Source organism: Corapipo altera, unplaced genomic scaffold (genome assembly GCF_003945725.1).
Source record: "Corapipo altera isolate COAL_440 unplaced genomic scaffold, ASM394572v1 0, whole genome shotgun sequence".
Lineage (NCBI taxonomy): Eukaryota > Metazoa > Chordata > Aves > Passeriformes > Pipridae > Corapipo > Corapipo altera.
This window is the reverse complement of record NW_020884872.1, coordinates 80,757,198-80,770,738: the sequence shown is the minus strand read 5'-3', so window position 1 is coordinate 80,770,738 and position 13,541 is coordinate 80,757,198. Positions and strand designations below refer to the sequence as shown.

General features: G+C 37.9%; 1 protein-coding gene and 1 non-coding gene across 8 annotated transcripts in view; both read left to right on the top strand.

Annotated features, from left to right (window-relative positions):
* Positions 1-13,541, top strand: part of CEP295 (centrosomal protein 295) — a 44,414-nt gene that overhangs the window by 29,359 nt on the left and 1,514 nt on the right. For 5 of the 7 annotated variants that reach the window (XM_027645392.1, XM_027645545.1, XM_027645226.1 and 2 more), the window contains 10 exons: positions 1,361-1,467; positions 2,995-3,109; positions 4,653-4,880; positions 6,406-6,560; positions 6,800-6,959; positions 8,831-9,471; positions 10,083-10,253; positions 11,343-11,460; positions 12,214-12,420; positions 12,973-13,081. In XM_027645392.1, coding sequence (XP_027501193.1) covers positions 1,361-1,467; positions 2,995-3,109; positions 4,653-4,880; positions 6,406-6,560; positions 6,800-6,959; positions 8,831-9,471; positions 10,083-10,253; positions 11,343-11,460; positions 12,214-12,420; positions 12,973-13,081 — 2,011 coding nt within the window. The other 2 variants (XM_027645470.1, XM_027645627.1) reach the window with 2 other exon arrangements.
* LOC113951846 lies at positions 2,666-2,749 on the top strand. Its single transcript, XR_003529295.1, has one exon. It is a non-coding gene; the product is annotated as a small nucleolar RNA U2-19 (small nucleolar RNA).

The window sequence follows — 13,541 nt, the reverse complement described above, 5'->3', positions numbered from 1 at the left end:
AGTGTTCAAGACAAGGTTGGATGGGGCTTTGAGCAGCCTGGTCTAGTGGGAGGTGTCCCTGCTCATGGCAGAGGGATTTGCAACTAGATGCTCTTCAAGGTCCCTTCCAGCCCCTTAGCATTCTGTGATTCTGTATTTCTGTGGTTAGGGAAGGATGAATCCCTGTGCTCAGTACTGAGTGGTTACAAGTGCTCCACAAAATGATCAGCTGGTTGCAGCCAGAGAGGGCAGGTAACTGCTAAAGTGATGTTGTCATAAGTGACACCAGTGAGACTAAGATCCAAACTGCTCTCTTGTACTATGCCCCTAATGCATGATAAAATTACTTTTGGGAACTTTGGACATTTGATATTCTTTCCAATCCAGTTTGGTTAGAACTGGCTAACAGAATCCAAATTTTAATTGGGAATTACAGAGTAACCCAGCAGATGAAATGGACAGTTTGATGGCAGAAGCCTAATTTCCTTAGTAAGTGAGCCTGAAACTAGTGACTAGATTTGATACATACATCTCTTTCACAGTTCTCCTTCATTACATGTCAATATGCTGGTCTCTCCTTATTCATCCTTAGTGGTTCTTGTGAGTAGTGTTCCAGATGTGATTATCTTCATGTCTCTGTCACTAGCAGCCCTCTTAGAGTTGGGAGAAAACACTTCATTTCATTTCGGTTTCACACTTAGCACTTCTTTCTTGAAAATTATTCCTGGAAATAAGAATACATATTTTAGAGTTGTTGTGACAATTAATCTACAGTCATAGAATTATCAGACTTTGGAGGTGCTTGTCAGCACTGAATGCAGAAATTGCATTTTTTGGGTGCTGCTGTGGTGCTTTTTTTGCACAGATACTCATATTACTTATTTTTATGTGTAAGAGTATTATGGCGAAGGTGATTCAGTTCCGTGGTAATAGTCATGCTGTACTTCAGTAATTTGGTGTTTCTGATTTCACTGATCTACTTGGAATGTCTGCTTTTTTTTGTAATCACTGTAATGGTAGATTGTAAAAGATTGCCCCACCCTAATGAAATTATTACAGTAACAGGAGCAAAGCCATGTTTCATTCTGCAAAGCCAGAGCATAAATTTTGAGCTCTTCTTGCCTGCTCTTCAGAGAACAGTCCAAGTAGTTAGAAATTTTAGGAAGGCTCATCAAGGAGAACCACAGATTTCTGCTGAAATTGATTGTACAGTGGAGCAAAAAGTGTGTTGTAGGTGAGAAGAAAGTGGTTAATGATGGCCCGAAGGGTGAGGCAAGCAGCAGTGGAGCGTTACTGCCCTCTGGTGTGCCACAAACCATTGCTCACTATGAACTCAAAAGCTCTTTTTGTTCCTTATTGCTTCTGTTACATTTGTGTTCAGCCCAGTCCCAGGATTCTCAAGTGTCTCAAGATTCACCAGTGCTTGCTGCTGAAGTTGGAGAGAGAGTTACAACATATTCTGGACCATCATTCACACTTGATAATACGGTTGGTCATATCAGTGTAATCATATAACATAACCCACTCTTTATTTTGTGATGTAATCTTTCTTTCTCATATTGGGGGGGATAAGATTAGGCGCACTATTCTAGGTGCAGCAGCATAACAGACACCAAGTAAAGAAGGGTAACTACTGGGATGGATCTGCTGGCTCTGTTCCTGCTCATACAGCACAAGATGCTGTCTGTTACCCCTCTGCTGTCAGCACACCGTGGGCTTACACTCAGCTTGCTGTCTGATGAGGCTCCTGGGCCCTTTTTCATAAGGCTGCTCCTTACATAGGCCGCAACTGGGACTGGTCCATGAGCTTCTTCCTTCCAGGTGATGGACTTTGCATTTGCCCTTGCTGAGTTTCACACTATTCCTGTAGGTCCAGCCTCACGAGGTGGTCCTAGATGCCAGCCCTGCTGTTCAGTGTATGACTTGGTCCTCCCACCTTAGCGTATCTGGAGACCTGATTAAAGTATGGTGTTGTCTCCTCTGGGTCACTGCCAAGGGTGTTAAAGGGTACAGGTCCTAGGACAGAGCCCTGTGTATTCCACTTGTTCCCCACCTCTACGTAAAGTGTAACCCTTTAATCGCTGACCTCCGAGCCTGATTATCCAGCCAGTTGTTACTGTCTGTCCATTCAGGTTGCCACATCCAAACTGGGACCAAAGAATATTGTGAGTGTTAAAAGCCTTGCCAAAATCAACACCAGTCTCCTGTTTCCTCACCCAAAGCTCCTGTCATTTTGTCAGGAAATAAAAACAGTATTTAAAACTGCTATGTGTTACATGTGTATATAGAAGTACGTTAAAATGTAGATGTTTTAAATGTAATATATTTTGTATAAGGTAGTATATAATGAAAAATGTAGGAAAAGGGTTTCTTAGATTTTTTTTTTTATTTTCTTAGTGCACATTTGAAGTCAGAATTTCAGAAGAACTGTTCATATCTAATTCTTCAAAATTTTTAAATACAAGAACTCTCATTCTCTGCTTTGTGACTTTGTAAAGCTTGCCTTAAAATTAAGGAAGATGATGTTTTAGGGTATTTGGTATATTTTTGGTGTAATTTCATAGAATTAAATTTTAACTCAGTAACTTTTATGCAAAAGGCTCAGTGTTGCAAGTTCTTGTAAAATTCCTGAGTTTTTGATGTTTTGCTTATATGTTCCTCTGAGATCTACAATTCTACTGAAGTGGGTCTGTGATGAGAAATAGCCAAATCTGATCACCAGAAGATAAAACAGTCTTCCAGGTGTCATGATTTGTATGCCGTCCTGAGAGGCTTTATAACTGTGTGTGTGTGGGTGTGTGTTGTGTGTTGAGGGGAGGGGGCTGTTGGGAGTGATGTGTCTGGGACATGGGGTGTGAATGTGTTGTACTGAGCAAGGATGAATCTTTATTTGCCTGACTGTGCAAAACATGAAGGCTTCTACACTTGAACTGAGCTCAGAATAAAATGTGTGGGTTTAAAGCTTTAATTCTGGACATCTGAGTACTTTGTAATCGGTGTGTTATGTCATCCTAGGAAGTACTAGTTTCAGAGGCTTTCATGCAAGGAATACCCTGTGATTTAACTTCAACAATTTCCACTGGGAGCTTTTCAGCTAGTGAAACGTTGGATGCAAGCCCTGTTGGCCCTGGTAAGTGTTTGGGGTTTGTTGTTGTTCTTGTAAAAGGAAAATTGTGTTTTCTATTGATTTTATGGCAGAATGGGTCTAACTCACTGCAAGTTCTTCTGAAATATGCTAGTGTCAAACTTCATTTAAGGTTTATTAATGCATCCTACAGAGTTGAGCATAACCAGAATGCTTTAAGTGCTTATGATTTTTTACTTTTATTATAATTTAATATGATAATACATCTGCTTTAGCAAAGGATATTTTGAGTTTTATTAAGCAACTGTAACACTAACAGCTTTCTAGTGGCAGTTTTTATTTTAAAATGATCTTCAAATGATACACTGATAGAAGTTTACTAATCAATACATATCATGGGTTCTTACAGAGCTATGACTTCTGTCTTGCTGTTAAGAGAATTGTTCCAGTATCTGCTTGTCACTATAGTAATTCTTAATCACTTTTTTGTGAAAATGTCATTTGAATGCCGTATTGACATTTAATAGTTTTCTGAAAAATACATGATCTTATCCCTTTTTTTTTTATTTTTGCAGTCTGCCTCTTGATCTTGTTAGCTTGTTGTAAGATCAAAAATAATTCCTTTATAATAAATATATAATTGCTCCTGACATTATTACTTGTGGACATGGAAGTGGGCTTGAAAGTGATTAGATAGTGACCTGTAGATTTATTTACTTTAAGGCTTAATATTGTGTTAGTCTGACATCTGATTTCTTAAGCAACTTGTGTGTATATGAGTTATTCTATGTTTATAAATCAGATTTGAAGACTACAGTTTTTACAGCCTGAGATTTCAGTGTCTTATTTTAACCCTAATGATATTACATAAACTTCATAAGTCACTTGACAAATCTGTGTTTTATTGATGTAAGAAAGCAAAATTCTAGGATCATTTTCTTGTAGCTTGTCTTATCTATTGTTTCTTAGTTGTGGAAGAAAAATACCAGAAGTTTTGGTCATTTGGCTGCATGAATAAATTTTTCAAGTCTAGCTGTGTCTTCACCATACACTCAGTGCTTAGTGATGACCTTTTCTGATAGCTTTGTGCAATTCGTCTGTAAGCACACAGGCAAAGAAGGGTTGGTGCAGTAACTAGGAACATGATTTTGGTTGCCTTGATCCCTCAGATTTCTTGTGTTGGTATTAAGCAATTTCTCTTTAATCATGAATAAAACTCTTGCACGGTGTCATAAAGATATTCAAGATCACATTGAAGGATTGACATGTTTATATGCAGTAGGAGGTTACATAATGCTAGCTAGCATAAAATGACAGTATTAATTCTTTTCTGATTTTATAATTTCAGTATTTCCTAAATCTACATTCTGTAAAAGCGCTAAGCTGTACCAGCTGCTACCTAATTAGATCAACTTGTATTTGTGAAAGTGCGTGGTAAGATTTATAGGAGCATTGACAGGAGACGATTAAAAAACCAAAACCCCAGAACTCTTTATGAATATTTCAGGATATTAAGCAGAGTCTTTTCAGATGATGTCATGTAAGTGATTTATATGCAAAATTTTGAACATCTAACTTATTATTTCAGGATTTTCTTCTGATGGTACAGAAGGTGGAATTTTGAGAGAAACAACAAGCCATCCTTGGAACTCCTTGATGTCTTTTACCTTGCAACAGAGGCAAGAGAATTTGTCTGGAACATCTGAAACTCGGCTGTCTGAAGAAGACATGCACCTTTATAAAGAAAGTCAGACACAGCAGGTCTTGGGGAAACATACTGGGAACTTGAACTCAGAGGACAATACATGTTTCCAAGGTATTTGCTATTTTATAGCATTTATGTGCTGTGCTCTCATTATACAGAATGAGGAGTTAAGTCGATGTTACATGTTGGTCTCTGTTGTTTATGTTTGGCTTACATTTTAAAGTTAATAAGGATTCTATGTGCAAGAATTTAATACTCTGATATTCTTCATCCTTTGTGTTAGATATATGTTAATGAAGCATTATCTGGTGCAGAAAAGCAAGATAGTCTGATCAGGTGTCTCTCAGTTCTGTGCAGCCCCTGCTACCATGGCTTGGCTTTTTGCTAACTGTGCCATTTTTATTACTTGTTTATGCACAACTTTTACTTTGGGAAGGTAGAGAAATAATATATAATACTTCATTATTCACATGGGGTCATATAGTTGATGAAACACTCACTGATTAACAGATTGGTGGGGGTTCTGTGCTCTCTAGAAAAATGTAACACTTCATCAAAATTAAGAACATCATTGTTAGCTATCATGACGATAATGTTAGTGTTTTAATTCAAATTGCTTCCTCCTGGAATGTTTGAAAACCTGGAATCATAGAATTATAGATTAATCTAGACCAGAAGGACTTATGTTTATGTGACCCAACTTCTCCTTCTTGCTCATAGCAGAACCAGCTTAGGTTGCTTAAGGCCTTGTCCAGGCAAGTTCTGAATATTGCCAAGGACAGAGATTCTACACACCCCTGGGCAACATTTTAATAACTGTTCTTTTCCTCTTTTTTTTAAATTTTTTTATTGCATCCAACCAAAATTTTCTGTGTCTCTTTTTCTTTCACTGAACATGTTCAAGCACACTGACTGCATTTTCCTTAAACTGAAGGAGGTTAAATTTATTTAGGTATTAGGACGAAATTCATCACTCTGAGGGTCATGAGGCACTGGAACTGGTTGCCCAGAGAAGTTGTGGATGCCCCATCCCTGGAAGTGTTCAGGGCCAGGTTGGATGGGACCCTGAGCAACCTGCGTAGTGGAAGGTGTCCTTGCCCACGGCAGGGGAATTGGAACTAGGTGATACAGCCCAAACAATTCTAGGATTCTCTGTACTGTTTCGTAGGAGGTAGTAGGCAGCAGATATTTTTGTGCCATTTCCCCGAATTCTTTTCTTAAGATTGAACAAACTCAGTTATTCAGCTTTTCTTTGAACATCATGTGACTCTTCATTGGTCTTCCTCTGCTGTGTCACTGATTTTTGTACTGAAAAGCCCACACTACTTCTGATGCAGTCTCACAAGTGCTGAACAGAGAACTTAAGGACTTAATCTTTTCATCAAAAAAAAAAATTTAATCAGTGTATCACTTTCTTACTGCTTTTTATACTTGAATTGTGTCAGAGTGGAAGAATTGAATGCTGTAAAGGTTTTGGTTTTACAAGCTACTAATTGTATACCTGCAGAATATGCTTTATTTACTGCATAAAGATACAACTGTTGTTTGGGGGTTTTTTCTTTTTTTTTGAGGGGGGGTTGTTTTGGGGGTGTGGGTGATGCGTATTTGTTTTTAAAATAACCTTTTTTTCTTACAGCTCTAGCAGCTGAGCTTTGTTTTCCAGAAAGAGAGAAACCTTTTCCAAACTTCCACCACCATCTCTTTCAGCCTTTGGAACCAAGTGTTGACTTTGATACGTCATCATCGTGTTCTCAATATGGAATTTCACAAGACGGCAGAGAATTTAGCAAGGTACTACACAAAAACTGGTGGAGGAAATACTTTAGCATAAGGTTTTTGTAAGATTTAAATATATAATCTCCACGCTGTGTTTTATCTAGAAGAAACACAGGAGTATTATTTGATATGCGTAAAGCTTGGAAGTGGTTTTGCTGGTTGTAGCAGAAATGTGATCCAAAAATCAAATACCACCTTCAACTTTTTATTCTTCACATTTCTGAGAATTTTTTTTTTTTTTTTAATGCCACTAGACTTCAAAATTTTCAACAGAAAGTCCAGACATGCTTACATTTCTAGAAGTGGGAAATGCTGGTCTGAATGTGCAAAGAAGCAGTCTGCTTTCTTATCTTGAAACAAACAGGCAAAACAACATTCCATCAGAAGAGTCCATTACAGAAAATCTTACTCCAGGTATGTACAGTGTAGTCAGATCAGTGCTTTCAGATTCAGCCTGTTGGTAATTATAAATACCAACCCTTAGGATGGGTTTGCCATGTTGAAACAGGCACAGATCTCTTTGCTGCTCTCAGTCCTGCTTTGAAATGTCTTAACTCTGCTGCTGCTCTCTCACACAGTCTCTTCCACTACCTTTAATGGGTAGAACTCCTAAATTCTGTGAAGTTTATTTCCTCAGCAGTTACGACTTTGGTACAAAAGCAGACCTGCTTATTTAAGTCCCTGTAATGGATATTATGTTACTTATTCCTTCTGCAGTAATTATGTTAGTGAAGAAATATCAACTCTGGCTGAAACTGTCAGTTTAAGTCCTTTTCCAGATATTTGTTCATGCATATCCATTACTTTTTAAGTTTGGGGAAGTTAAGGAAGTTCCAAAAATTGATAAAAATTTTATGAGGTGCATGTGCTAGTCTCTGAACTCAGTCATTTGTCTTTTGTATACATTACGTTCTTCAAGGAACAATTTAATTTTCTTTTCCCACTGTTAAGTCACAGCAATGTTCTATACACTGATTCTTGCTCTGATTATAGAATTGCTTTATCTCTCTACAAAGTAAGGGGGAGGGACAAGAGAAGAAGAAAGGAACTTTTAAGTGATAATGTTGTAATTAACTTAGTAGATTAAAAGTTTATGATTGCAGAGCAGCATTACATTAACTGTAGCTCATAGCAGGAAAAATATTTTTTAATGTTTTGCAGTTGAATTTAACTTGGTATTTCATGTATTCTAAAGAAAAGGACCAATCTGAAATTCCAAAGGCAACTAGTAGCAAACTAAATATTTCATAAAACATTATTTGCCAAGAATCAGGTATTTTCAGTGTTTTTCAGCTTTCTGTTGGAACACCTTAAAGTAACAGGAAATGCAGCACAATATCTTAAGTAATAAATAGATGTATTTACAATGTAAACATTCCTGGTCAATTATGTTTGTGATTTGCATATATATACACTTAAAATTTTTGGACACACATTATTCATGTTTAAAGCTGCAAGCAAGTACTCAGTGGCTATTATGCTTTTCTTTCTCTCTAGCTGGCAGTTGCTGGTACAAGAAAAAAGGAAAGTAATAAAAGATGCTAAAAGAGGTTTACACTTAAAGACTTTGTGACTGTGGTCACAGTAACTAGGATTTAGGAAGCTCCCTTCTAACTTCAAAACACTCTATTTCTAAATTGCTTATAGAAACACTCTTTGTGCTTTGAGTCTTAACTGCAATATCTCCCCATCTCTTACGTGTTTTTATAGTCCCAAACTAATTACTGTTGTGCTTTAGAAGAATGGAAAAAAATAACATAAGCAACAGGCTAAGCAAGTAAAAAGCATTTTGGGTTGTCAGTTCAAGGAAGGTAATTTAGGGTGCAGTGCTGTAACTTGTAGGAACAGCAGTCCTTATTCCAATTTGAATGTTCTCTTCTACTTTGAAAGTTTCTGTAATGGTGTTTTGGATTATTTTCTTTGTGGTTTAGAGACTTTGTTAGAGGTGCAAAAGGGACTCAGAGGACTTCCATTTACAGAGTATAAGTTGTAAAATGTATGGATGTCATTATGTCACCACCATCACAAAGTCCATCCCTAAACATATTCTAAGAAGCAACAAAAAGTATTGTTTCTCAAAATTTTGTGTACAGTGATGGAATCATTTTCTCTAATGTTAATGGTACTATGTTTGAGGAAACTTAAGCAGACTTTTTTAAACAAAATGTTTCTTCCTATTTACTAGACTTTTTGTTATACATTACTGAAAAGTCTTATTATGGGGAGACTTTTAAAGTGAAAATTTTGTTAGCAAGCAGTTTGACTTCTGACAATTTTTGAAACAGGATCTGAAGAATCTTTTCACCCCCTTCAATTAGAATCTGCACTGAGTGATATCTCTCAGAATGCTGATCAGCCAGTGGATTGTAGGGCTGCATTACAGAGATCTTTTGAGCAAGCCCCTGGAACTGAAGATGGGGGCCATGAGAACTGTATTTCATCTGCAAGAGAATATGAAGAACTGTCAAGAAGTATGGAAGGTATTAGCCTCCAGTGTTCAGTGGATGGTCTGCGAAATGGAAGTCTGATTCCACTGGAAGAGCAAAAATCATTTTATCAAGTAGATACCACACCAGTTACAGTGGATGAAACTTATTCTCCACACTTATTAAAAGAGACTGTGTCTTCAGAAAAATTACCTTTGGAGGAATTTGATAAGAAGCATGTGAAGCTTCCTGAAAAATCAGTTCCTGTGCATGAAGTAAATAATGCTGTGGAGCTGGATTCTCAGTGCAATATGAATATAAAGGAGCCAGAGCAAAGCTTTCCAGAAGGACAGGAATGTTTGAGGGTTTTCAGAGAAACCAGCTTGGAAGACTCAGACATCCATTTGCATGCTGTTGTACAACAAAACAGTTTTTTCCTGGAAAGACATGAGAAACATTCTCGTTCTGTGCCCAGAAGCTCATTTTGTATTCCAGTCTGGGTGAGTAAAACAGATTTCCAAAAACAGGGGTTTTTGTTGTTGCACCAAGTTATTTTAGACCTTTAATATCTGAAAGCTTGGCAAATGTTGATTTTACAGTTCTGGTTCCTATTTTCTGGACTTCTGCCCTACTACTTTCAGATCATAGCACTGAAATAATTAGCAGTAGCTAAAATGAGCTGAGTTCCCTCTCTTACTATCGGTTGGTAGAGCACATGCAGCTGGGTTTCATGTCACTGTTACCTCACTGTCCCCATTTAGAAGCCTGAAGGAGGTAAATAAATTAACCAAAGCATAAGCAAACTTCAGGAAATAGCTTTGATGTAGCATTAAAAGAAATTTGCCCTAGAACTAAGTAACTTAAACTTGAGGAGAGTGAAGGAGAGGTGGAGGTTTTTTTGTTTGCCTGCTTTGCGTTATTTATTTCAGTTTTTTGAACTCTGATATACGTATTCTCTTTCTGTATTTCATGGATTGCTTGGGGCAGGTTTTCTTCTTCCTCTTGAATGAGCCTCTTCTTTTTAACAACAGCTGTTGCTATTGCTGGAAATATTTTTTTTTTTGTTGTTTTTCTATTTTTATATTGATGACTTGTGTATTTTCTTTTCTAGGAGACTGAGTCAGGGCGTGGTATTATGGAAGAACCAGAACTCACTCTGATAAGCTCAAATGACATCAGTACTGCAGAATCGGACATCGAACATATTAACCAACAGAAAATTGAGGATAAAATCGATAACTCAACCTGTGTGGGTCAGTCTGAATGTAATGTTTTTACTGAGGTGAGCATTATCTAATGTAATTCTAACTTAGTATTGATCATAATAAAGAGAGGCCCCACTGTAGCAGTTAATCCACTGTTGCAAAACAAGAGAATGCTGGGTTATCCGAGCTTAGTAATTGTTTGGATCATCCCAGTTTGACATTAGGTTTTCTGGAGAGATCTAATAGATCTTAAATTTGGGCTATTCTTTAAAATTACTACCTTGTCATATTGGTGCAGACAGAGTTTGGAAGACTTGCTGCAAGAAACAAACCGTTTTGCTGATGTTTGCAAGATTAAATTGTATCCCACTAGTTGAAAACTTGAATGAGATGAGAATGTAGGACTAAAGGAAAAGGAAAAATCCCCTACCTACCAGATGGAGCCATAGCAGGCTCACACAGCAGTTTGAGGTTTATGGGGAAAAAATAACCAGCTTGTCATTCTGCCATGCTTAGTTAGCCCATGGTGTGCTTTTTGCTGTTTGCTTATATAAAGCAAAGGCTGTAAATTGCAGAGGGGCTGAGTTTTAATGAGACAATAATTTGGGTGCTGAAGCAATAATGTAGAACCAAGTAATCTGTGTCAGTTAGATGAACAGTTTAGATGAAATCATGCTTTAATTGCAGGAGGCATCTACAGAAGATCCTAAAAGTGTCCAAGGATGGGTCTTTATAAAGTAATTGATACAAGGGAGAAGTGAAGGTTGACAGCTGGAGGCTGTACTGCTGCAGTGGGTGTCACCTGCCACTGAGAAAGAGAGGAAGAGTCAAATGGGATGAGAGTAATGGGGGAGAACTAGAGAGAACAGTAGGAAATGAAAGCAGATGGAATTATGCTGCCCTGTATTAAGAACAAGCAATTGAGTCTGGTGGGCAAAAAAGTCTTCAATGGATTGGGGTTTTTTTAAGTTTTAAAATGTTTTTAGAAAGTAGATTTTTCATAATTATTACAAAGATCCATTTCTGATTTTTCTTTGCATCTGCTATAAGGGCAAAAGAATGTATTTTATTTGCATTGGGTCTAAGCTAGTGGTACAGTAGTACCACTCCACTCAAATTAGTGGTGTATTTTAAACATTTCCAGCCACTGATTCCTTTTGAAACAGGAGAGAGAACTTTTACCACTAGCTCCAGGTGCAGATTGTTCGGCGTTCACAAGGCCTGACAACTCTCCCAAAGCCCAGAGTCCCAACAACAGTCACTGTCCGTCACATCGGACTGCAGGTAATTATGTGTAACTTAAGTATACTGAAGCTGAGATAGACATAGTAATTTTTTTTTATTATTATAATAATCAGTAAAATACACCTCTCATTTGGAAAATTTTTTTAGAGCTGCTTTTACTTAGGCGAGTGCATCTTGCTGCTCAGGCTTGATTTGTTGTGCGTTTGACCCAGGTTTAGCGTGTGTCGTATTGCTTGTCTCATCCTCTCCCAAGTTATGAAAGTTCTACACTACACTTGTTTTTGTATTGTAACAGCTTAACTTAGAAAAATTCTGTGTTGTTTTGTGATTTGTTTTCATAGTTGCACATTCACTTATTTCTCATTTCCTGTTAGTCTCCCAAGCCCTGTAGCCAAAGAATGGGGTTTTTTGTTGTTTTTTCCCTATTCTGATAATAGTGTGGAACAGCAGTAAAATACTGAAATATTTTTTGTCTAAAATGAACCACAGTAACATAAAAGACAGGAGTTGACAGAACTTAACTGTGTTAGGGACTTATTAGGTCTTTGATATGTTTTGAGGCATCAAGATGCTTTTGATGCAGTATTTGTCTCAGCAGACCTGCTGACCATGACTGGATTTCATAGGTCTGAATTGCTGCCTGTTTTGCAAGATGCCTTGTCACTCACAATGCCATTCTCCTAGTGCCATTTACAAAAGTGGTCAACTTCAGTATATTAGGAGAAGTACATTGAAATGCATGACTGACTGCTCGTTGTTAACAGTGAGAAATGTTGAGACTTTCCTTCACAGTGATGCTGCTGGAGTTTGCAGCTACATCTGGAAGTTTGCAAAAATCCTTTTTAGAAAGAAAGCAGAACTTCATCCAGGAATCTCTGAAAAGAGTAGAAGAAATAAAAAATAGAGAGAGAGAAAATGAAAAGCTGGAAGCCAGAAAGCTTCGAGGAGGAAAGTCTAAGGAGTTAAGAAGCAGACAAAAGGAGTTTTGTCTTCTCTCTGGTAGGTTTACCTGGGGACAAGACACACCATTATGTACCTTTTAATTGCTGTTGTATATCAAAGAACAGAGTTTATATTTGTTATGTGTTTGCTATTGCAAACTGGGATATTCTTTGTTTTCTTGGGGATGCAGGGAGCTTCCTCCCCTCCACTGCCCTGCTGCGTCTTCAGTGTTGTAAAGGCTTTTATGGGTGCTCTTTCACAATCAGCCCACGTTTGTTGTTATAGGTATCTTTGCAAGCAATGGCTGTTTATCAGAGAACAACCACATTACTTGAACTGGTGCATCTCTAATGCCTGTTACTGGGGACTTGGAGGTCGGCTGTTGAGAGCCATGGCTGGCTTAAAGCACAGGCAGCAGCCTAAAGAGTGAGACTGTGAGGATTTATTTTAACACAAGACATCATCTCCATTGTGTCCACTGTGCTAGCTTGTTTCTTTTTTTTTGTCATGTCATTTAAAAATCTTTGAAAACCTGTTATGCTTTTGAGTTAGCTAAACTAGAGAGTCAAATTTAAGATATGTTTGGCTTTTTATTTTTTTTCTCCCTAGGAAAAAATGGTGCAGTTGCCAGTCAGTTGAAAAAAGTAGGAGAAGTGAGAGTATCTTCTCCAGAGGACAGGAAGGCTGGAGAAATTGAAATGCACCAGCGTACATCCAGGTAATGCATGAACACAAGTGGGAGAAGTTTGAATTAAAACCAACAGGAGTAGTTAATCTGTGTCTTATGAAAGCTCTTGGTCAGACAAAACAGTTTGTGATCTTCCAGTTGAACCCAGTGCTGCTTAACACAGAACAGTTGGGAGAGAGGAGCCGAGTGTTTGATCCAGGTACCTGCTGGGAAAGGCCCTTGCATGGGTGGCAGTGAGGAACACAAGGTCAGCCTGCTGGTTTCACCAGGCTGAGGCTGCTGTGCCACTTAATGCCTGACACTAGATAAAATTTGAAGCAAAGTTCATCGTTGCACTTGGGCACTTATGAGCAGTAACATGAACCACGTGCAGCTCCTGAACATGAAGGGTGTTTGTTTGATACAGCTGAAGAATTTGAAGTGATTCTAGATTATTGGAGAGATGTGTCAAATTTTCCTAATTGCTAGCAAGTGAGCCAGTGTAAACCCT